This window comes from Dermacentor silvarum, chromosome 1 (assembly GCF_013339745.2).
Source record: "Dermacentor silvarum isolate Dsil-2018 chromosome 1, BIME_Dsil_1.4, whole genome shotgun sequence".
NCBI lineage: Eukaryota > Metazoa > Arthropoda > Arachnida > Ixodida > Ixodidae > Dermacentor > Dermacentor silvarum.
Genome location: NC_051154.1, coordinates 173568245 through 173592659, shown reverse-complemented (window position 1 = coordinate 173592659; position 24415 = coordinate 173568245). Strand labels below are relative to the sequence as shown.

Genomic DNA, 24415 nt, shown 5'->3' with positions numbered 1-24415 from the left:
ATAGTAACTGATTTCGTGTAATATTACGCCCCACTTTCATTTGCATCCAATAAAATATACAACACTTTTTTTGTCACAATTTATGTAAAATTGCGGAATCAGTGCCGCTCCATTGTTGCATACCTGACGTGTGAAGTCGCATTCTCATTTAGAGGAATCATCGAACAATCCTTTGATATCAATGATAAGCTGAGTCAAATTAGGTGGCGCGGACGTGTTTTTTTTTTTTTTTTTTTTCTTAATACCCTTAGAGATAATGCGCGCAGCACACGAATGCTTTTCTGTCCATTCTCAATAGGTGGTTGGAGTTGAAAATCTATAATCGACGTGTGTGATTTGTAGCTGACATTACGTCTTCCCAGGTAATTCAGTCGTTATTCGCTTCCAGCTTTCATTTCATCGGAAAACGTCATATGCATATCCTCACTAACATTTAATAATTTTGTGGGGTATACGTCCCGGATCGACTCATGGCCTCTGCGTTACACCATAGAGGTGAGCGCCGGGTAAATTTGGCGAGTATAATCAATTGATTGTCTTTTTTTTTGGGGGGGGGGGGGGGCTAGGCTGAGTGGGTAAAACTGAAATATGAATACCGCCGGCAAAGGAATGCTGGCCGCAGACAAGCCATGCTGTTGCTGCCGTGGAGAAGTTGCCGGCCCAGTGTCGTTTGCAGATCACCGACCGGTGGTCGACAAACGGGCTGGCCATTTACAAAAGCCAAGCCCGGCTCGACCCAGATGGCTGAGATTGGGCCATTTAGTTTTTAATTGACGATGGGCGTCGGCCCGATCTACTGCTGAGCTAATTTTTGTTTGCTTGGGTTATGCTAACCTCTCTTATCAGCATACAATGCTGATACACTACTGCCAACGACTGCTCAACTAAGTGGCTGGTCGCTCACAAGTGAAAGCTTCTGGGATGGTTTGTTTAAGCGAAAGACACATGGGAAAAGCGCTTCTGATGGGTTTTCCGGATGCACTGCACCAACAGCTGTGGCAGTAGAATAATATGGCCCCAGCCTAATAAAGAGCTCGCGAAAAAAACCTTCATCTTTCACCTTCACACATGAAACGAATGCTATGTAGTTTTTGTGCTGAGAAGCTTGTTTCTGTTCATGCATATTGACTAAGCAGTCTGTTCACAAGCTGTAGACAAAATGCGCCAGAAAATGCTCCAAATTATGAAGCGCGTTTTCCTACGACGCCGCCTAGGGCGCTCGGTCACCTGCATTTAGGGAGGTGTACTTCACAACAAACCAAGAACGGCACGCTTCAGCGCTGTAGCAGTTGACGCGAAGCGCTCCTCTAGGTGCACGTGCGCCTGCGCCGCTTTGCTTCGATCCGCGGCCGCGCCGGACGGGCTGGCGCTCTGCAGAGCGGGCCACGCTGAGCCGCGTTCACCCTAAGAGTGGACGACCCTGCCCGCTATGTAGCAGACTTCAGCTACATGCAACTGCAGCGTTTGCTTTGTGCACGACAGGGCTAGAGTGTGAGCTTGTGCTCATATGCTGCTGTCTGGCGGTGCTACGTGGTACGGACCGGACCGGCTTTGTCCTACACCACCGTGACCGACGGATAGTGGCTAGATCCAACTTGTGCATTTTGAAGCACTATCAATAGCTCATTTAGCAGCGAAATCTGCCAAGGCGTCTAACCACGAGTGGCCAGGAGTGAGCGTGCATGTGGTCTGACCTTAAGTTTCGCATGATTGGAGGCTAGTTGAGTGTTCAAAACTAGTCGTAATTAGGGAGACCTGATGGCTACGACACCAATACGCAGGGTGGCCAAAGTTTTAATTCCTACGCGGGTGGCCGAGCATGAGCAGATGATTGTCGGCTTCTTTAGGAAGTATGTAATTATCGAAATTCAAAAGCAGATTTTTGCTTACTTCAGCCAGTTTATTAAACTTCGTCAATAACTACACATAACCAGTAACAGTAGAAGAAGCGCACTGATCCAAACACCCTTCTTGATTGATGTCATCTATTGGCCAATAGGAGCCAGGTATGGGAATCTGCTATAATATGAAATAAAGCATCCAGAAAAGAGTGAGGAGCAGGGCTTCTGTTGAAAAAAGAGCGTTTGAGAGAAAGGTGACTTCTCCCTTCACTTGTGAGATCCACGCACGGCGCACAACTGCAAAATTTGGCTGAGATGTTCACAGCAGTGTATGCTATCTGCAGACTTTTTTTTTTTTTTTCTTCACCAACCCAGAGGGGTGGTTGAGGGTCTCTTTAAACACCCCCTCATGATTTTATATTGTGCATATAAGTTCGTGCAGTGGGATGTTGAGTTTACTATGCACATTATCTTTAGACTGTTGAGCAAGGCTATGCAACATTTTCTGATGTTCTTAACATCAGCAATAGTTGTGACTTGTGAAAAAGAAAGTTTGTATTTAAAGAAAAGTGCCTTACACTACTCAGGTATAGTGATGAATTCTTGGTGGTGCATGTCCTGAATTCTAAAGTATCATCTGTGTGAATTTTCAGTTGACAGAATATGCTGTCAATTGCAGCCCAGCTAATTGACCCTCGAGACATCAGTATATCATGGGATAGCATTGCTGGCTTGGAGGAGATCACACAGGAGCTCAGAGAAACAGTCATCCTCCCCATTCAGAAGAGGCACCTCTTCACTGGCTCACAACTGATCCAGCCACCAAAGGGTGCTTATTGACTTTCTCATTTTTTTCGCATTTTTGTTGGTTATCTATATCGGCTTGTGTTTAGCTGCGTGTATGTATTTGAAAAATCTAGCATATAAATTAAGGGTAACTGTTTTCAAGAGCTGGTACTTATGAATGTTGCCTCGCAGAGTGTAACTCCAAACAAAAGAAGACAGCAAGATCAGCCCAAAGAATTTTAAGTCTTGGCAGATGAGGTCATATTTTGACATGGTACCTGCTGAGTCATTAGACCACATGGTTAACATTGTCGGGATATGGGGGAAGCTTGCCCACGTTGGGAACGCCAAAATGTCGGGATAAGGAAGGGATGCCAATGGCCCTCTGCCTCGACACACCGAGCACCGCAGTTGGCGCATACTTGCGCATCAACCGCGGTCCGGTACAAGCTCGAGGAAACAATAGACGACAACCCGGGTACACTCGGAAAGCATTTATTACGACTGCAACTAACACTCGAGCAGGCCAGCTAGCTATATAGTTGACATCGCTGAGGGTTCCCTCGAAGAGAATAAACACTAGGTAAAGAAGGGCTTCCGACTTACCAACTGGGGAATACGGGGGGGCCGCGGCATTTGCCACGGCAAGAACGCGGTTGACTAACCACGTGCGGGAATACGAGAGCGGCGGCGGAGACTTCTGCCATCGCCGCTTGCTGGGGACCAAAGAGACCCGGGCGATATCAGCGGGATCTCACGTGACCCACCCGGTGGCGCTGATAGCGCTTGCATTGCATTGATAGCGCTTGTATTCCCGCGCGCTGCCCGCGGAAGGAAAGTTTCCCCTCTCCCTGGCAAGCATGCGCTTGACGCGACGTTCGCTGCCCGTGCGGCGGTTATGGGACCCGAGAATTCCCACATCCCTCCACCCTTAAATATTGCCCTACGGCGGAGAAATCGCTGAACGACGGCATTGACAAAGTATCCGGGCAGATGCGATGGTAAACTCCGGCAGGAAATGTCCGAATCCACGTTGATAAGCAGCACTGTCCTGTGTGGCGGCCGCCCACATGTGGCAGCCGTCACAGTGGTTGACGATGACGGGGTGAAGGTGGCTTGCCCTCAAGATGCGCGCCGCAATGTCCACCCGGAAACAGCGGGTCAGGACTTTCTCGAAGCGGCGTGCGCGCCGGCACGATGAACCTCGCACCGGCGCCTTCTCGTGGGGGTGTATGATGGGCCTTCCTCATTGTGGCTGCCATGTGCTGCTGCATCGGGCCGCGAACAGGGAGGGGCCGAGACAGCAGGGAGGGACGTGGACCATGGCAGCAATAGCAAGTCATGACGGCTTCACCCGTTCTGCAAAGTCGCTCAAATGCACTCCACAAACACTTAGAATTAAGGCAGTAGAGGCCGCCGCAGCGTCGGCCGTCTGACACGATGCTGAACCACCTGTCTACCGCATAGCTTTATGTGGTAACGAGAAGAAAAAAACAAAAAATCCAGTTCGTTTGAATGAAGTTATTCGCTTCGACCGAATTTTTCCGGTCCGCGAAAAAGGGTGATGCTCGTATGAACAAAGCGCTCTCTGGTCCCCCGAGATTTTGGTTATTCCGCCCGCAAAATATTGGGTCCATCTGGACAAAATAAGCTTTCTATTTCGAACGAGGTTTCTCCGCTCGGGCGAGTATAGTAAAACTAGCGAATCCGTTTGCGCCCTTTAAATGTCACGGCATGGTCGTCTTCGAACTTGCGACCGGCAGCTCCGCAAAGCCTTAGGCCTAATCGCGTCCATGACAGATACCAGTGCCACAAAAGACCCATAAAAGGTTCCAATGGGCCGCCGCGAGGAGATGCAGGCCTAGCTAAGTGGTCCCCGCTCGCTGCTCAACCCGCAGCTTCCGAGCAGACTCCTGGGACTGCGCCCCGCTGACGTCCTAGCCAGCGTCTCCGGCGCCTGGCTCCCAGAGCCAAAGATACAGAAAGGAGGTTATTTCATGTACAGGGGAAAATCGACCACCGCGCCAGCTGCTGCACTCACTCGCTTCGGGCGTACTCTTAAAAGAAAACTTGCTGCAAATCTCAGCGTCTACACGAGTTCGGCGACACTGGCGCAGCGTTAACTCGCCCTCAAGAAAGCACACACAGATCTAGCTAGCAATCACGCCTTCGGCTGAGGCCTAACGCTGGTCGGACAGATCGTCGTCCTGTTTTCCAAGAGCTTGCCCCACGTTGGGAACGCCAAAATGTCGGGATAAGGAAGGGATGCCAACGGCCCTCTGCCTCGACACACCGAGCCCCGCGGTTGGCGCATGCATGCGCATCAACCGCGGTCGGTACAAGCTCGAGGAAACAATAGACAACCCCGGGTACATTTGGAACGCATTATTACGACTGCAACTAACACTTCGAGCAGGCCAGCTAGCTATTAGTTGACATCGCTGAGGGTTCCCTCGAAGAGAATAATACACTAGGTAAAGAAGGGCTTCCGACTTACCAACTGGGGAATACGGGGGGGGCCGCGGCATTTGCCACGGCAAGAACGCGGTGACTAACCACGTGCGGGAATACGGGAGCGGCGGCGGCGACTTCTGCCATCGCCGCTTGCTGGGGACCAAGAGACCCGGGCGATATCAGCGGGATCTCAAGTGACCCACCAGGTGGCGCTGAAAGCGCTTGCATTGCATTGATAGCGCTTGTATTCCCGCGCGCCGCCCGTGGAAGGAAAGTTTCCCCTCTCCTGGCAAGCTTGCGCTTGACGCGACGTTCGCTGCCCGTGCAGCGGTTATGGGACCCGAGGATTCCCACAACATGCCAGCCAAATTTCCCTCCTGTAAACACAACAGAGAACCCATAATTCATGCGAAGGTTTGCTTGTCTTTATCTGCATATGTTTAATTATCTGCCATCATTTGCTTACTTTGGGACATCCCAGGGAATTGTGCTGATATTGGGCTTACTTTGACACTACAAATAGCGATAGTCATGGCTCACAATGTAATGGAGAAAAATACTAAGAAAAACACATTACATACCTTAATTGGCCATAGCCAGCTTAGACACAGGAAAGAGCAAGAAGTGCAGCATGATGATGCCATTGGGTGAAACACTGGTGTGTACTAGTAAAAATGTACAATTTGTAACGTAGGAGGACAAGATTTGAAAGTGCCCTGAAGCATGATGTAATTCTTGAGCATTTCTGACTGAAAAAATAATAAAAAACAAGTAAAAAAAATGCTGGTCAGCGGAGACTTCTTTCATACTTAAAGGGGCTGTGACATGGTCATCCAACTATTCTTAGTTTATCAGAGCCAATATGCTTATACACACAAATAGTCTCTCATCACACAGTTTACCCCGAACTTTCTATTTTAAATTGCTGCCTTTAAGGCATCGTACATCGTTTGACATGGCTTGTGTGATGTCATGAAGTATGAGGCCACTGCTGCATGTCTGCTTTTGAACATTCCGAAATCATGTGTACGCCATGCTGGACTAGCTTCAAACACACTGCCACCCAACACGCAGCAAGGGCATCGCTGTTTCAGTGTGCTCACAAGTGGTTCACTTGCACGATAAAGCACCAGAAACGAGAGAACACCTGCAGATAGTTTCTGACTGACTGCCAAGACACACGTGCAGTGGTGGTCCAACTGTGCCATTTGCGCCATTTTGCTATAATTCTACTTATCTGCGCCTTGTTGCGCCACCAAAGTGCAACTTGCGCAAAGTGCGCCAAAATGCCACCTTTGCCTTGGGCGCTACGCAGACATCGCAGTAGCGTGGCCGATCTCTCTGTTTGTGGACAGACCCGCGGCTAAGCATTTCGACCATCGGCGTGGACTTCGCAACCAAGCTTCGCGCACAGAATCCTCGATCGGACACGTAGTTAAGCCTTTCAGCACTCGATGTTTCGGAATTCGCGACTAAGCACATCGAGCGTCGACTCCTCGGGCCCGCGGCTAGGCATTTCGCGCATCGGCACTTGGGACTGTGCGACTAAGCACATCGAGCATCGACTCCTCGGTCCCGCGGCTAGGCATTGTTGCATAAAATTGGGTTTTTGCATTTCTAGTCGCTTTTGTATTATGTCTGATTACATAAAACTATTCTCAGTAGTCTACAAGTGCTATTTACATAAGCAAATAGGTCTGTTTGCAACATTTTCTGCTCTGGTCACGTGAACTAAATGGTCAGTCTGTCTTGCTTGTGTCCATTTGCTCTAAAGAAGTACCTAACAATTGTGTAGTAGTAATAAGCTGCACCAAATGCCATGCACTTGCTTTTCTCCTGCTCCAATTGATGCAGAACGCAAAATTTTGTGCTACAGGACTGCTACAAAATGCTAATGTTGGCTGCTCCTAAATTGCTACAAAATAGCTTTTTTCCTGCTCCAAAAATTGCTGCAATTCTTAAACTGACTGGACCACCACTGCACGTGCGAAAATGAGACCACACGTATACCATGCCCATTGGCCACATGGAATGCACTTCATTTCGTCACCTTTCATTGTTACCAGACTGCTGTATGGTTTGGCTTCTATGTAAAAAAATTCAACTACAAATTTTCTAATGCACTGAATGTGCTCAAAATTCACCAGCTTGCTGTGGTGCGAGTATGGCTTGACATCTAAGACATAACTCAAGCTTCAAAGTTTTGTGTCATGGCCCTTGAACTCTTTCCTTACTACCATAAATGTGCTCATTTTCAGTGCTTTTATGTTTTGCCTTATATTTAAAAAGGTATTGTTTGTAACGTATACCATAATGCATAAAATTGTAGCCCAATTGTTGTTTTGAATGAAAGTAAAGCAGGAGTAATTGCTTGAAGAGTTTTCGAAAATTCATGTGAAATTTCAAAGCACCTCAAGAGGCATGAATGAAAAGAAGAATTTACAATGTTTGATAAAAGTACTCAGAGTAAAAAAATCAAATATACTAAATGTGCCTTGCTCCTCGATTTCAACCTCCCTAAGTTATACCTTGGGAAAAACAATTTATGCAGATTTTGTGGCATGAATATTATCTATAGTGATGCCTATAGTACTTTGTGTGAAAGCTGTGGCTTTATAAATGTGAAAAACAGGTATGTGCCTGTTGCGCAGAGAGCGTTTAATTTGACTTGTTGCAGTAAGTGCCTGGTTCCTTTCTGCATTATCTTGAAGCAATGGCTGTCAGGTTGGGGAACAGCTACTAACCTCCTCACACACACTTATTGTGCTCGATCAACTTCATTTTGTAAGCAAGTTGGCTTGGTCGTGTACCTTGAACTGACACTGGAGTCATCACAGACACCACTTTTCTACAGTATTTATGACGTACAAGCACCAACAGCCACGAAGAAAGTGGCAGTGTTCCCGTATATTGAGCATTTCTTACATACAGTAAAACCCCGTTAACTTGAAGCTATAACAACCATAAAAAATTTCAGTGAAGTGGAGTACCGAGATAAGCAAAATCACAAAAATAGAAGCTCGCTGGCCGTGCATAGACCACATGGAGCCTTTCCAAAATGCCACCAGTAATATTCTCGGTCACTTTTGTGTGCATCGGCACCAGATGGATCGGCGTCTGTGGGCAATAGTGTTAATGGCACTGTGCCAAGACAGCATGCTTGGCACAGAGTCTGCACTATTGATCCTAATGCAATATTTGAAGCCATTCATCCGAGCATAACCAGCTCTAGACATCCTAAAAGCCGATACAGCTACTTTCTGTATCGTAATGATTTCCGTCTAGACAATTTCATTCCGGGCAAGTTGGTAATCCGTTACTAAAGTATTATTGCGCGACAAAAAGACAAGGACGGAGAGAAGAAACACACACCAAGCGCAAACTTTCAACTAAATTTATTGTGCCACTGAATCGGTTTATAGGTGCGAAGCAGTATAGACTGCGCATGCGCTTACATGAACTAAATAGGATTGCGCATTTGTGTAACATAGTTATGAGTCAAGTGATGCCACCTCCAAGAAACTTAGTTCTTTTTCTGAGAGAGCCAGTGAAGGGGAACTAACACACTTATCACTAAATTTTGCAATCTTAATAATAACCATATTATAATAAATAATAATGTTTTACCGTAAAATCTCGAGAGATAGCCCACCTAAAATCGAGTGAAAATATGAGGTGGGCTAACTTTCAGTGTGCAGTAAAGGTGTGGGCCACAGTGTAGGTCTGGGTGTGCAGGGGTTGGTTATCTTTCATTGGATGGGGCATCTCTTGGAATTTTACGGTACTTTTAGAGTCGTTAGATCAGCGCTAAAAGTAAAGAAAAAGCACGTTGTCACATGAAATAATCTGCGTCACAGGAGTGTTGACTGTACCCAGAGTTCGTACACCTTCTTGAAATCGTTGAAAACCGTTGAATATGGAGACAGTCAAGTGTCCTTAAATTCCTTGAAAACTGGGGCTGGGGGCGAATTTTGAACATTCAAAGAAACTCCACACCGGGGCTATGCCGTTGACACTGTCTATCAGGAAGCGATGCTAGATAATTTATTTCAGAGTGTTGCCAAGCGATGCAATATTGTGTATCCACAGCCACTGACGACAGACTTTAAAATTACCATTGCCATCCTGGAGCTAGACGATGCCTGATCAAGCGCTGCCGCCGTTTTGTTGTTTTGCTAGTAGGTTTCTACTGCAGCCGTCATGGATACATTTTTGAGCACTAGGCTGTAGAAGTGCGTCGCAGAAAGTGAGTCATCTGAAGAACTTGAAGCACGTGTCCAGCTCAGCAGCTGCTTAGCTGCAAGAAATTGTAGCTAAGGAGATTTGACTACTTTCCAGTTTTGTATGAATAAGGATTGTTTACCCTCTTGGAATTTTGACCTTTGGTATCCTTGAAATCCTTGAATTTTCAGTCTAATGTTCTGTACAAACCCTTATTGTACCACGCTGTAGCTGCATAGCCAGGCGCATCGGAATGCGATGAAGCCAGAGTGCTGATATCTGTCTGGAACAGATATCCGTGCTCGCATTGTGCTTGGACGCTTGCTATCTCGCTCGCACCATCTGCGCATGCGTAAGTGTGTTGGTGTGCGCCTGCAAACATACGTGTAGTTTGTCCTTAATGGAGGGATGTGGTGAGCTAAACAGCAGTCCCCACATGGATTTTGCAACTAGTTTTCTTATGGCTCGTTGCTATGGCTTGTTCCTATGATTACCTTGTTTCTATGGTAACCTTTTGCATAGCTTAAAACTTGTTAGGGAGACAGGTGTATGTAAATTAATTAATAGTACTTTATTGAAAAGTAAGATTTTAATCTTATCAGCTTACGTACTTCTTGTGGCATATCTATAGTGCCTTAGCTCATGGGCACATGCCGGCATCTCCTGTGTGTTTTTATTGCGATAGCAATTATATGGGCACTCCACTCTGCCATTGTCGTTGTCACGTGAGGTTCCGTTTAAAGTCCAAAGGCTATAAAATCGTCGCCATGTGCCGTATTCTGTATGTGTGAACGAACGCATGCGAGGGTGAGCCGGCGATCATGGCTCTATTTCGCACACGCACGAAGGCGAAGCAGGAAGGCAGCGCGATGTATTCCATTTGCGCGTAACGCTCTGAAGGGAGAGAGAGGGCCACATACTATGCCAAGCGACCGTGCTTGCCCGCCGGGCTGCAAGGCTTGGGGGGGGAGGCTGCATACTACTCTGCGTGCTTCCACCTGAGCGGCTGTATCTTGAAAGCCATCTGCGGCGGGGGCAGAGTCCTTCCTTACTCGTTGGGGTGGCTCAGTCAGCTAAGGCGTTGCGCTGCTGAGCACAGGATTGCAGAATCGAATCCCAGCCGCGGCGGCCACATTTCGATGGAGGCGAAATGCAAAAATGTCTGTGTGCTTGCGTTGTAGTGCACGTTAAAGAAACCCAGGTGGTCAAAATTATTCCGGAGCCCTCCACTACGGCGTGCCTCATAATCAGAACTGGTTTTGGCACGTAAAACCGCAGAAAAGTCCTTCCTCCCTTCGCTGTGCTTTCTCACGGCTGAGTTCTCATTAATGTGAGTGGCGGGACGAAGGTCAGTTCGCTCGCTGCTGCTGCGGCGTTTACTCACTACAGCATTTGGACAGCGAGTTTCTGCGGTCATCGAGTGAGATGCGTTCATGCTTGCTTGCGCACAGTGACACTATGCTTGTTAATTTAGTTAGTATTCCCATATTTACAAGTTCATACAGCCAATTAAACTACTATCCTTCGTATAGCTGTCCACTACTTTGCTATCACAATCGATGCTTCGCCTTCGGGCGAAGTATCGGCACGGCATGGCGCACACTCATGAGAAGGCACTTCTAAGCACCATAAACTTCCTTGAGGGCACAAGCCTGCCAGAAAGCATGGGTGTGGTGCGTACTTCTGTTTTTATCATTCACTCCTTAAAGAATAGTCCTTGTAGAAATTTTTTATACACAAGTTGTAAAGTGTTGTCCAGGGACCACGCTACTGCAAGAATATTTAAAGAGGTTGCTAAAGCACAGATAGAAGCAAATAAAATGTTGGGAGTCCATGTTATGAGGAGGTGAGCTATACATTCTGCAGTAGAGGCTTTCCCATTGCCTCAACCAATGCCCACAAGCGACATTCTTCCATACAGGGGCTGAGGGCCCAGATAACATTTACAGATAAATGCCAGCCTACTTAATTTTTTTTTTTTACTTGCTGCACAACACATTTCCAGAGGCAGTTTTGCACGCTGTGCATATCACGGGGATCCCCGAGTGGTTTAGGCTGCTGCAGGTGCTGTGTTAGTGACTCTGATGTCTGCAATGTACTGATGGGTGAAGTGGCTCCACGGAGAAGGGCACATACACTTTCATATGAATTTCCAGCTGTTTTCATGGCATCAATAGTGTAATACTTTACAGCCATGTTTGTCACTGCATTATTTAAGTACTATACTTGTCTTTTTGCAATGCCCGAACTCTGTGTTGAGCCCCGCCTCTCTCATACCCCCCACCCCTCCCCTTTCCTCACCCATGGATGTGTTGGCACAGATGTCCGTGCAAGCGCGAGACAGTTACAGTGCCTGCTGTCATTTCTTCCTGTTGAATAGCTGCCAACGCTCCAATTTCGCTTAAAGACACGAATTTGCACTCATTCTAAGAATTTACAAATGTCTTGTCACATTTTACAAAAACTAAATCATGTCTGCAAAAAAAAAAAAAAAAAATTGTTCGTCTGTCTCCAACATGGCAGCGCCCTTGTAAGTCTTCTGATTGTGAAAGGACTTCAGAGGGGTACCTTGTTGGAGCAAGTTTGTTCAGACAAATTCCTGAAGCAGGCATAAATTAGCAACAGCTTAAGTCACTTAAAAAGCCACTGAGATATAAAAACGGCGTGTTGCTTGCAAGTTCATGCTGTTCCAAGTTTGCTACTGCTTGTGTGCTGCTTCTAAAGATAATTATTGTTAATAAAGTGTGTATGTGGTCCCACAAAAGGTGTGCTATTCCCCCCTTCTGGTGTGGTGTCCGCTTCGTTTTTTACAAATTTTAAAGTTCACAGTTGGTAGGTATGCTATTGCACTATTGCTGCAAGAAAAGTGGTGCATTTAAGCTGTTCTCGTTGCTTTGAAAATTCTCTGCTGAAAGAGTCGATATAACTGTTATGATACTATAGCTTTCTTTCTTCAAAATCTTTAATCAATCTATACCTATTGACCCTTTTCGCGGAGCAGTTTGGTGTAGAGAAACAAGATGGCGCTTTCGGCAGCGTTCCGCATGTGGCCTCAGCGACAGCGCACGATTGCGAAACCATTACCGCTTCTACCTTGCTTCTGTGCGTTCAGCTGTCAGAATGCGACCGAGTTTTCACAAACGCACTGTGCTCCAATCATGCTGGATTGGATCATGTGGATTGAAGACATGCAGTAGTTGGCTGCAGAAATAGTGGCTAGCATGTTAAGTATGGAATGAATCTGTGTAGCCAAGTTCGCGTACGTGTTGCAGGCACTTCGAGATGTGCTTTTTTTTTCTCGAGGATACAGAAATTTGCTCATCTGCCAGCATTGTATCGTTAACCTTCAAAGAAAGGGCTTCAGTCCCAGAACGTCGACAAGAGTGAGTACCGATCATTAAACAATGACAAAGGGAGCAGCACCGCTTGCTGTCATAGTAAGTTTCACGCACAGTATCTACACACATCTACTCCAACTGGCATGGAAACTTATGCCCACTCTATCGCCAACGTGTCAAGAATAATGAATGGGCACACACTTGAATATATGCACACTATACGCGGACAATAAATGAAGGACTCCACTGATAGCGCACGAATGATCGAAGCTGAATGTTTCGTGATGGTCCACAAGAATAAGCGATTTACTAGTGATAATGCATATTTGCTACAAGGTATATTGCAATGTACAGAACAGTATGTTTCAAGCCTTGTACTCAGCAAGAACAAATCTATCAGAACTGAGCACACCCACGAGTTATTAGGCAGAAAATAATCAGATAGTGACAGCACAGAGGAACTTTACTGAGTCATAAACATGACAAACCGCTGCTTCAAAATATTTGCCAAGTAAAGAACGAAGAGTAGAACACACTACTCCTGATTCATTTCATGAGCGGAAAGCTTGGAATACATATTTAGCCCCGCTTTTAGAACAAGCACCATATACGCTGCTCGCGCCATTTGGAGATAGCTTAATCAGCTCCGCTTTTGCATATTCTCTGAAGCTGTGGCCAAAGCTTCGTGTCGTCCACCCAGTCACCGTCTACGACATCACCTGAAACAGAGGTTTGCTAAGCCGCAACGGCGTCATACACATCCATTGTAAACACAGAGGCAATGAGGCAAGCAAAGGACGTGTGACCATGTGATCAAACATGGCAGCGCCCACGGCAACGCCGCGAAATGGTCAATACTATTACTGTGATAAGAGTTTCTAGAAGGCTTTTGCCTGTCCCACCACTGAAAAATCCACATTTTTTTATCCTCTTCAAATTGAATTGTACAATTTCACCTGTATGCTCACCTTTGCTATAGTCAAGTTCTGTCAATTCAAAATTGACTTTAACCCTTTCAAACGCTATGTAGACTTGTGTACACCAAGATAGTGCATCAACAGCAAAAGCACTGATGAAAGTAATGATATTTAAAATGTTGCATATTTCTTGAAGCACTTATGATTGGAATTGTGCTGCAATTTTGGATAACATGTGCAAAATGTTTAGTAAAATGAATGGCAAGGTAGACGGTTGGGTATTCTTGCTAGGTGACAATATGTTGTAAGTAGCGGATTCTTGGTTTTGCCACGTAGAGCCCCATAATGAAATTTTTTTTTTAGCAGGTTCACTCTCATTTTTTTTCACAATGTCATGCACCAGGCACAATTTTCAAGCGGCGGGATAAGTGCTTTTCAATCTTTTCAATACACAAAATAGTTGATGTTCTCATATTTGATGTTTCTGTAGGGAGTTTCCGTGTGGATTCCACATTCTGTACTCTTGACAAAAATCACTAAAGAATTGAAATTGTAATCTTTTCTGCAGCTGTACACTTTCTATGATTCTGAAGATGCAAGAAATGTGATGAAAGTAAGTTTTCAATCAACAGGATAAAGTGGCATCTGAAAGGGTTAAGAGGAAGCTTAGCTCCGGGATCCTATCTAAATACACAGAATGAAGAAATTGTTTTTTCTCAGCAACCACTGTGCCGATTTCGATTAGGTTTGTTGCATTTAAACGGCAAAGTTAAAGTCTAGTGACTGTAGAAAGCAGATTTTTGTATAGGCCCTAACTTAAGAAAAAACTTGCATCTTGCAAAATTTAAAGGGGCCCTGAAACACGTTTTGTACATAAGAAAATATTGCCGATCTGTTAACGAGGCTCCTGTGAACATGTTAACCAAATGTTATTGCACTGCATGCAGCAGGGAATTTACAATCTTGTGTCAAAAGCAGTGAAAAATCGCTTGCTCTCTGCTTTGCAATATAATCATGCAGAGTCATTGCAAGCAGCAAGCCAACAACAGCTATTGGCTGATTTCATGATCGCGAGAACATCGTCAGTAATACAATTATTGCTCATTTGAGAACTGGCTACAACGCACTCTTTCTGACTCCCGTTTACCCTCCCATAGAACTCAGTCTATACGCATACCGCTTACAGTGCGCGCGAGACTGAAGTACCGGTTATAATGCGGCTACCGTGGGAAAGTCCCGCTGACAAGCGTGGTAGCAAGCATGCTTTTCAACGAGGTGCGCCTGCCGATGGGAGAGGAGAGCTGAGAACTGAGACTGAGAACCACTGCTGGAGCGCTCTGTACGACGCAGTGCAAGAAAATATACGTGTTGGAAACGCGGTAAAAGAAGCAGAAACTGCGTATACCTTGTCAGCAGCCATCATTAACAGCAGCCTACACATGCTAGAGCCGTGATCTCCTCGAGTTTTGACGCCAGCGCCACACGCGCAGGTAACAGAAGTGGCAACAACTCTCCCATAGGCTGCCCCGTGCGCTCTTTCCACTACCCAAGGTATTCTTGTACACTGTAGCACGAGCATCGAGTGACACTCTTGTTTCTTGCGCAGCATTTCCGGTTGACCTCCTGAGATGACCGGTTACGAAATTCAGCAAAAAAATTTTAAAAATAGTGCAATACAAAAATTATGGGCTTCATTATAGATATATCAGAGCATAAGTTTAATTACGAGTTGAGTTACTGAAGTGTCCAGAATAATTAGAATTAGCTGAGATGACCGGGAATGAAATTCAAAATAAATGAGAAAGAAATAAAAAATAGTACAGTACAAAATTCATGGGTTTCATTATAGATATATCAGAGCATAACATTAGTTACAAGTTGAGTTAGTGAAGTGTCTGTAACAATTAGAATGCATGAAAAATCACTGATCACTGCACACCAATGCACAGAACACCAACGTCGAGGTGCGAGTCAGATTAGGGTCGCCTACCGTTTCTTTTTTTTTTATTATTATTTGTCTGCGTCATGCGATGACCATGGGTACTTGGACATTAATCTTCAACGTTCTTAAACGGATGCAAAACTCCCAGTCGCACGCTTTGATTCTCGGATATGTGCGGCTGCTTGGTCTACGTGTTTGCATATGTGCAGGCCTTGAAAATCGTTGTTTTGGCTATAGTGCGGATATTTGAGACTCCGGCGACTTACGTGGTAAGCGGTCTACACTGTATATGTCTGCAATCTGAAAAATGCAAAAGCCATTTAATCATTGCGCTGCCGGTCTACACACGACAGTTGCGTGATGCTGCGTAGATATAGCAGCTGCCACTGGGTGCTGCTTGAGATGTTCAACCTTTGGGCGGGGCCAGCAGGGCATTGCTCCTTTGCGCCCCCTTGCCGTCTCCCGTGTGCTTGCTAGACCAGCACACTAGTCTAGTAGGAATGAGAGAGAAAGTTGTTCGCCTCTCTGGCAACTACGGCCAACTTCACTTGTGTTTGAAGGATTTGAAAAATTTTTGCAGCAGGAGATTTGTGAGGCGACGTAATTGAATAATTATGTCATTCTATGATTAGTTGAAAAAAGTGCTTCAGTGCCCCTTGAAGAAAACTTACAGTATCAGGTGTACAACTCTGTATCTCACCAATGAAATGCGATATCACAATTCTATAAATAGCACATAATAGACATCTGAAGGGAATGAAATTGACATATTACACATTGCTGGGAAATATTAGTTTGTGGGGGGGAGTAAGACTTCTGCAAAACCTTCGTAACATAACAATTTCATGTAAGCTGTAAATTCATGCATCAATTTCGTCTACTTTAGATGCTCTAACGCATGCAGTTTATTTAACTGCAATATGTATTTTTAGAGTAATGATAGATTTCTAAACTTCATGCTTCAATTTTTTGAAACTTGACAATTTCTGGGAACTTTTGTAAAACATTCCAGGCCATAAATCAAATTTCTACTTGCTAGAGATTAGAATTTAACTTTATCTCTCAAATCCAAGAAATTTTATTCAAATTGGTCTAGTGGTTGTCTGAAAAAAGCATTTCTGTGTCTTACATATAGACACTCGTGTAAGGACTGTAGTTCTGTTTTTTTCTCACTATTTTGACAAGGTGCAGCCCTTACACAGGACTGAACCATTTAGTTTGGTCCTACCTAAAAGCCGCTACTAGATCACTCCGCCACCCGCTGTGGTTGCTCAGTAGCTATGGTGTTGGGCTGTTGAGCACGAGGTTGCGGGCTCCAGTCCCGGCCACTGCGGCCGCATTTCGATGGGGCGAAATGCGAAAACACCCGTGTACTTAGGTTTACGTGCGTGTTAAAGAACCCCAGGTGGTCTAAATTATTCTGGAGTTCCCCACTATGGCATGCCTCATAATCAGATTGTGGTTTTGGCACGTAAAACCCCATGATTTAATTTTTTAAATCACTCCCGCCCTCTAGTAGTGGCACGCAGAAGTACACAGGGTGCGAAAATTCGCTAGTGGCCCCGCGCACAGCATCGGGGCACCGAGTGCGGTTGCTGCTCCTCCTGAACTTTTTTCCTCCAAATTTTGGGCTGCCAAATTGGGGTGCGGCCTTTACACGAGTCTACACGGTATTTGAATAGGGAAATTCAAGTTGGCCCCCAGCTAAAGTGATAAAGTGATGCTCGCATTGTTTAAGTGCTGCCATGATCGTACCTGAAAAGCATTTCTTTTTACACTGAACTGACTGTATATTATACATTGTTTTTATATTTTATATTTTACATTGTATTTTTTAGGATACAATGTGGACTTGTCCTTTGTCTGTGTTAGTATTACACCTTGTTGCTTTTAGTTTCTGTTCACCATGCTATATTTGGACTTGCATTCTTGTGTCTACTGAATTGCCATTTTCACCTGCAGTGCGCCTACTTTGTTATTCCCGTTTCAACACCCCCCCCCCCCCCCTATGTAATGCCCTTCTGGGCCTTTAGGGTATCCAAATAAAAAATATATCTCTTAATGGCTGTTTTGTAGCCGAGTGGTAGCTGCATTTGTTTGTCTGATACAAACTGAAAGTTGGAAAGTAAGAAGTTCGAAACTGTCACTGGTAGCCGCTTCACATTTTGTAGATACCATGTTTATCAGGAAAAAAAAAGGAGTGTGTCAGAAAATTTGATTTGTCTCGCACTTTTTTTTTTTTTTACAGGAGTGCTTCTTCATGGCCCACCTGGCTGTGGCAAAACCATGATTGCAAAAGCAACAGCACGGGAAGCTGGTGGGTGCATGAATTTCAGTTGTGATCAGAGTGAATAAAACGGCATCACGGGAGAACCTTGTAAAATCCACGCTAAATGGGACAACACTGGTAGATCGCTTTCTTGAAACTATAGCTCTGTTTTGTCTTTTTGCATTTTGTCACTCTTTTGTAGGAAAATGCTGGGAAGCAGCCTAGTTGAGTTAAGAGTATTTTTAAAGTGGATGTATTAATGTTTTGTAATTAAGTAAAGTATTTTAAGTTAGGTATTGCTGCAATGAGTGATTGGGAGCTAGTGCAGGAGTTTTGAGGCAGTGTCATCGCCCGCCATCTTTTGCTTTTGTATAAACTTTTTTTTCATGCAAATCATCTGCCTTTGGGAAAAGGAGCCTATTTGGTATTTAAAAAGTGTCATCTTCCTCTTGTCATAAGAAGCCAACAAACAATGACACCAAGGACAACATAGGGGAAATTACTTGTACTTACTAATTGAATTAAAGGAATGATAAAATAATGGAAATGAAAATGGATGAAAAAAACAACTGTCCGCAGGTGGGGAACGAACCCACGTCTTCGCATTACGCGTGCGATGCTCTCACCGTTGAGCAACCGCGGAGCCGTCATCCCATCCACTTTCTGGGGTATTTATGTTTTACAACTAGAACTAACCCTGGGAGTGTTAGCCAGTGCCACCACTCACAAACCTTGGGGTGGATGTGGAACATCCTTTCTGCCGCAGGCGTCACGAGCACGTGAACTTTTTTGGGGTGTTGGCAACTGGTCAATAAACCCACATATGCTACCTGAAGGCATCAATGTTGCCGGATTCGAGCCCTCGAATCCAGAGTCTATCTTCCTTTTGGAGCTTTTCATCCCTGAAACTATTTTTGCTGCCTAGACATACAGAGTATCACTCCTAGAATGTTTTCTCACGGATTCGTGTCAGTATGCAGTATTAAAAGACCTACAAGTAATCAAACATTACCCTCCTCTTGAGCCCTGGCATTCCCCTTCTGTTCCGTTTTCCGCCTCCTTCGACACAATGTCATGCGGTGATACAAGTATTACAAGTACATTTGGTTGATTTCACCGAGTGTGTTCCTGCATCTCATTGTGATGAGCTCACTGAGCTCGAAAAGTTGTGGGAGCAGAGGTCCCTCTGCTCCCATGTCCAACTCATTGTGGGCCTTTGAAGTATCTGCCATGTCGCGCGAGGAAGCTTCAGCAGCTCGGAAGACTGGAGTGAGAGGGTGCCCGAAGGGGGATTGCATGAGGCAAAAATGGAAGTGCTGCTCCGTGAAGGAAATGCTGCACCAAATTTTTGTTTATCGCAGGTATTGCGCCAGACCTGCGCCAACACACATCTGCTCCGATTATACGAATAATTGGGAAGACAAAGAAAAAAAGAGAACCTTTGCAGTAAAAAATAATTTTCGTTGCTTTTTACAATGCCATCGGTACAAAGAATTCGCCTAATTTTGTTTTGTGTTGCATTTCGTTGAAATAGTTTCTACTTAAAATAATGCAATGGTCGTGGCCGCAGGGGCTTTTTGCGTTCACCTGTTGCTAGTCAGTCACGCAGCCTGATGTGCATTGCGCACGATTTTGTTAGTTTGGAGCTTTCTTTCTGCACCATTCTGTCCAGTAAGTGCAAGCATATAGTGGGCAAGCTTGCTGTAGTTCCCATTGGATTGCCCATGAATTCGATCTCCTGTACTGCGGCCAGCAGTTAGTCCGTGTGCACGATCTCGCCTAAACTTGCCGAAGAGGTGTCTAGTACGAGCATACAGACTGCAAGCATTTTGCGACAGCTTGCCGCCCAGCATGGTGGCCTACTGGTGCCGATGCAGTTTTGCCCAAAAAGCAAGGCATTGACAGCAATAGGAAAGTATTAGACAACTACACGCAAAAAAGTTTGTAAATTGCAGCAAACAATCACTTGCTAATTCAATTAACAAGCGTGTCACCCACTCATGGTAGACATCAACAGGTCTCACTTGATGACCACGAACACTCGCTGTCTCAATGCTGGTGGGATGAAGAGCAGCAGCAGTTGCTAGCAAATTCCCCTTCATGCTGCCTCTCGCTTCAACGGAAACTAGGTGCGCGAGAACACCACACATGAAGCTGTCAGCCATATCTGCTTGCCTACACTTTGCGCTCACCACACAGTACCATATAAACTTGTGTAAGGGCCACACCACAACTTGTCAGCCCAGAATTTGGAGAAAGCATTCTCAAAAGGAGAAGCAATCGCGTTCAGTGCCTCGATGCTGTGCGTGCGTAAGCAAATTTTCGTGCGCTGTGCACTTCTGTGTGCCGCTACTAGATGGCGAGAGCCATCTTTTCACCACCTAGTAGCAACCTTTACACAGGACCGAACCGTCGGTCCGGTATAAGGGCCACACTTCGTAACAATTGTGAAAGAAAAGTGTGGGCTTTACATAAGTCTATACGGTATCTCCAAGATAGGACGCATGGCGGGGCTGCTGCGCTCAGCCACGCCATGCGTCCCCTGCGGCCAGACTAAAACAGGACACGTGCACTAACCTGCCCCTTGCCTCTCGCGCGAGCTCACCCCCCCCCCCCCTTTCTTGCGAACACAAGGAGACCCTGTGCATCAAGCCACCATCTTTCTTGACTCGCGCTTGCATGCTCTCCCTCGAAACTAGAGCATACGCCCCATGGCTGTGATTTTATTGCGCTTGGACTTTATACGGAACCTCACGGTGATGACGACAGAAATTTGGCTCGAGTGTCAATATAATTGCTATCAGAATAATCTTTATTTATGTAATTATGCTCACACACGATGCACATCTGCTTGACGCGCTTTTTTCGCAGTTGCTCAGCGGTATATCGACAAGTGTGTAAGGCACATGTTATTACTACGGCAGCCTGGACATGTAAAAAAAATTGCCAAAATGGGACAAGGAAGTAGACACAGACCGCACAAGGCACACAACACAGATGCTATTCCATCTTTAACTGTGAAGGCCACAAAAGTTCCAGTTTCGATTGTGATAATAAATTATTACACAGCTATACAAAGTAAGTATAGTAGTCTTATCGGCCACATAAACTTATAAACAAACATTTGCTTCCTAACGAAATGAACAAGCATGGTGTCACGCATGCACAGGCAAACGTGAACCCATCTCACTCGATGACAACAGAGTGCGGCAACAGCAGTGAGCGAATTTACTTTCGTGCTGCCTCTCGCATCAAAGCAAACTATGCAGCAAGAACACAGCGCACACGAAGCTATCAGCCCTCGGCACATTTAGATTCTGTACTCATCGCAGATCGCTTTCAAGTAAGACTTGTGCGGCTGTGCTCAGTCACACCACACGCAGCTGCCGCCGGAATAGAGCCCCCATCCCCTGGTGCCTTGCCCGCAATAAAAGACTGTGCGCTCGCGAGATCGAGTCGCCTTTCTTCGGAACGACGATGACTGCGGAAATTTGCCTGGAGTGTCCTTATAATTGTTATTGCAGTAGTAAAAATAGCTTCCTTATTTCTGTTCTGTCCTGATTTGGGCTTCTTAGTTGTGCTTCTGGGCCGGTATTTTGTAGCGATGCGTTATGCTTTATTCTATATTAGTCTTATCATCCACTGCTCACGACCGGCTGATCCCGTTGATAACGTGAGCAGACCATCGCTCTGACCACTTACCAACCGCGAAAAGGCATTAGCACCGGAAAGGCATCGCTACAAAAATATCGGCCCAGATCAGCTACCAACTCACTCAGCTAGTAATTTCAAATGTAGGGATATAGTGTCGATATAGTACAGCGACCGAATTCTTTGCTTACAAGAGGACCTATCAACAAGCCCATATATTCTCCTCAGTGCATATGCAGTATTCAGAATTCGGCTGCATCGAAGTCATCATGTCAGTACCGAGAGACCCTCGTGCTATGCCTGCTTAGCGTTGGCTTCTGAAGAAATGATGCATGTATATGGACTGTAATTGTGCATTAGCGGTGCCTGCTCCTAGCCATATACTTGCACCAAACGTAGCGGCAAGCACCAACCCAAAAGCTCACCTCTGCTCCTCAAGGAAGCCGCAAATGATCTGTGTGGGATTACTGAACGTGGAATCAAATTTGTTGAGAACTTCAATCTTCGCGCTAGCCTGCTTCGTCTGTTGCAGAGCTTGTACTGTAATTATGTATAGACGTCCTCGCTGAATATTTCGGAAGGCGTAAAAGCTGACACTAAAATGTTTTAGGAGCTGCAGTCACTCAGTCACTTGTGTACATAGCATCATACTATTCTAACAGACGTGGGCATTATCTATTTTCTCCGTGTCTCGTGCTGTTAGTATATACTGTGAATCTGAATCAAGAAGCTTAAATCAATATGCTGTAGCACGTAGTGCAGCAGTGTAGCCCCACAGCAAACATTAAATACGTTGTTAGGAGCACATTTGTTTGTTTAATAACAAAATAGAGCGTTAGAATTTTGCATTAGTAGGGGCAAGCATTAAGTACAAAGCTATCGGAACTATCGGCCAATCTCGTTGACATGCGTCTGTTTCTACCTGCTTCAGCACATTATCTTAAAGTGGGGCTGAAAACCCCAGTATAACAGAAAGCTATGCAAACTGGAGCAGTTGTTATGGTTCCTTCACTGGAAATATAAGCAAGCATCTCAATCTGTTAAGCTAGTCGTGTACTTAACCTGTATTAGACCAATGTTAGAGCGTGCTAATAGGACCCATTTCAAACTAGATTAATCAACCAAATTAGAATGTGTAATCAACCAAATAAGAAAGTGCAAGGAAAGCCTCAAGGTACACTGGTATTCCCGAACGGATTGTATTAGCAAAATCGTATGCCTGCTTGAATTGCCTGCGTTAACACAATGCTCAAAGCAAGGGACATGATTCCTTTTCTTGCTGTTCAAAAGCTGCTTGAATGTCATTTGTATACTGCGTATTCTTCTGAGGCAAAAGCGTTAAGCATTGAAAATTTCTCTAAAGCTTTTATATGAGCTTTCTTCATGAACAACAATGGAATGAAACTGTTTAGCTTAGCAAGCTTCAGAAGCCAAAATTTTTTAGAAGACCACATTAAAGCTTCAACATATAGACAATAAAAGTGTCTAAGTACAAGTACACACTGAACACACTTGTCTAGAGTGGTTAAGTGGCCGGCTCGGATTGCGCCAGCATCCGTAGCTGCTACCTCGCGGTAACTGCTAGGTTCCACGTATGTTTCGCCTATAGCCCATGGACTTGGCGAGCAGCATGACCATGTGCGGCCTCATTGCACTCCTCATTGCATGTGGCCTGTGCTTTTTTTCATAGAGGCAGCCAACTTGGCCAAAGTGCGATTCTCTTTACATGTATTTAGCGTTCGTGGCATCTTATTATGCGCATCTGTTTGTATTATGTTTGATTGTTGTACTTGCAGTGATGTAAGCATTTTACAGTGAAAGCTGTATATGGCTAGGCGAAACGAAAAACGTTCGTCCATATTTCGCTAAAGTCTCCATTGGCTACACCGTCAGTTACGTCATTCTCTACGTCGCACCCAAGCGCGCGCGCCTTGGCAGCGCCGTTAGTGATGTCTCTGCGTCGTACCTGCTCTGCCCGCAACGCCGGCTCCTCGGCTCGCCGTTGTACGCATGCGTTGATATCTCGAGTTAGCTCGGCATCGTGGTTAGCAGCATCCGCCCACATTGGCGCTTGCATTCACTTCGCGATTTCAACTGGACGTTTCGTTGTAGCCGAAGCCAAAGTGCCATCAAGAAACTCCTGCTGAAAGCGGGCGTTGGCTCGGCGAACGCGTTCCCGCCATTGTCACGTTGACGCTGCTCTGCTGCAGCGCTGTCTCTCGGCTCGCCGTTGTCGCATGCGTTCAATATCTCGAGTTAGCTCGGCGTCGTGGTTAGCAGCATCCGCCCGTCATTGGCGCTTGCGTTCCACTAGAAACGCAAGATGTAACCAATAATTGAGAAACGCTTCAATACAGCGTCGGGGATTATACCACTGCTAAACACCGGGGACGCACGTTTAAGCTTCGCTGGTTAACCATCTGTCGGAGTGCTTGGGCGGTGTTTTTTCTTTAAGCTTCACACGAACAATAAAATCACATTGGCATGAAGAAAGATATTACTCTTTGAGTTGGGCTGCTCTAAAGGCGGACATTATTTGCACGATACATCGAAATGTAGAATCGGCCAATCACCAAATCTTGTTAATTAACTTTCCAAATATTTACGAATGAAAAGTTCAGAGCCCTTCCACTACTGTGAAGATGGAAATCAGCGAAACCTGTGACTATGGTGGGTCTCCTGTACTGAATATTGTTTTGATATATTGCACACAGCCGTATATCCAACTTTGCATTGAAATGTACTAAACATGGTCACCCAGCAATGGTTAGATAGCCAACAGTATTGGAAAAGCTTCATGTAACAGTCAGTTCTAAAAAGCTAACTGCAATGTGTACAGTTCTCCTTATTTTTATGTGATGCAACATGAACTCCTATGCAATGTTTGCTATGCACTGCATAGGTTGCAACATTAATGTCATGTAATGTTACATCATCATCAGCCTATATTTATGTCCACTGCAGGACCAAGGCCTCTCCCCGAGATCTCCTATTAC

At 45.3% G+C, this 24415-nt stretch overlaps 2 protein-coding genes across 2 annotated transcripts in view; both read left to right on the top strand.

The window, feature by feature from the left end:
* The window catches only part of LOC119436399 (outer mitochondrial transmembrane helix translocase-like), a 139801-nt gene that overhangs the window by 75366 nt on the left and 40020 nt on the right, over positions 1-24415 (top strand). The gene's annotated exons all lie outside the window — the stretch shown is intronic.
* Positions 2505-24415, top strand: part of LOC119436400 (outer mitochondrial transmembrane helix translocase-like) — a 61577-nt gene continuing 39666 nt past the window's right edge. The window contains exons 1-2 of the mRNA XM_037703241.2: positions 2505-2670; positions 17748-17816. Of these exons, the coding sequence (XP_037559169.1) occupies positions 2505-2670; positions 17748-17816 (235 nt within the window). The remainder of the gene's footprint in view (positions 2671-17747; positions 17817-24415) is intronic.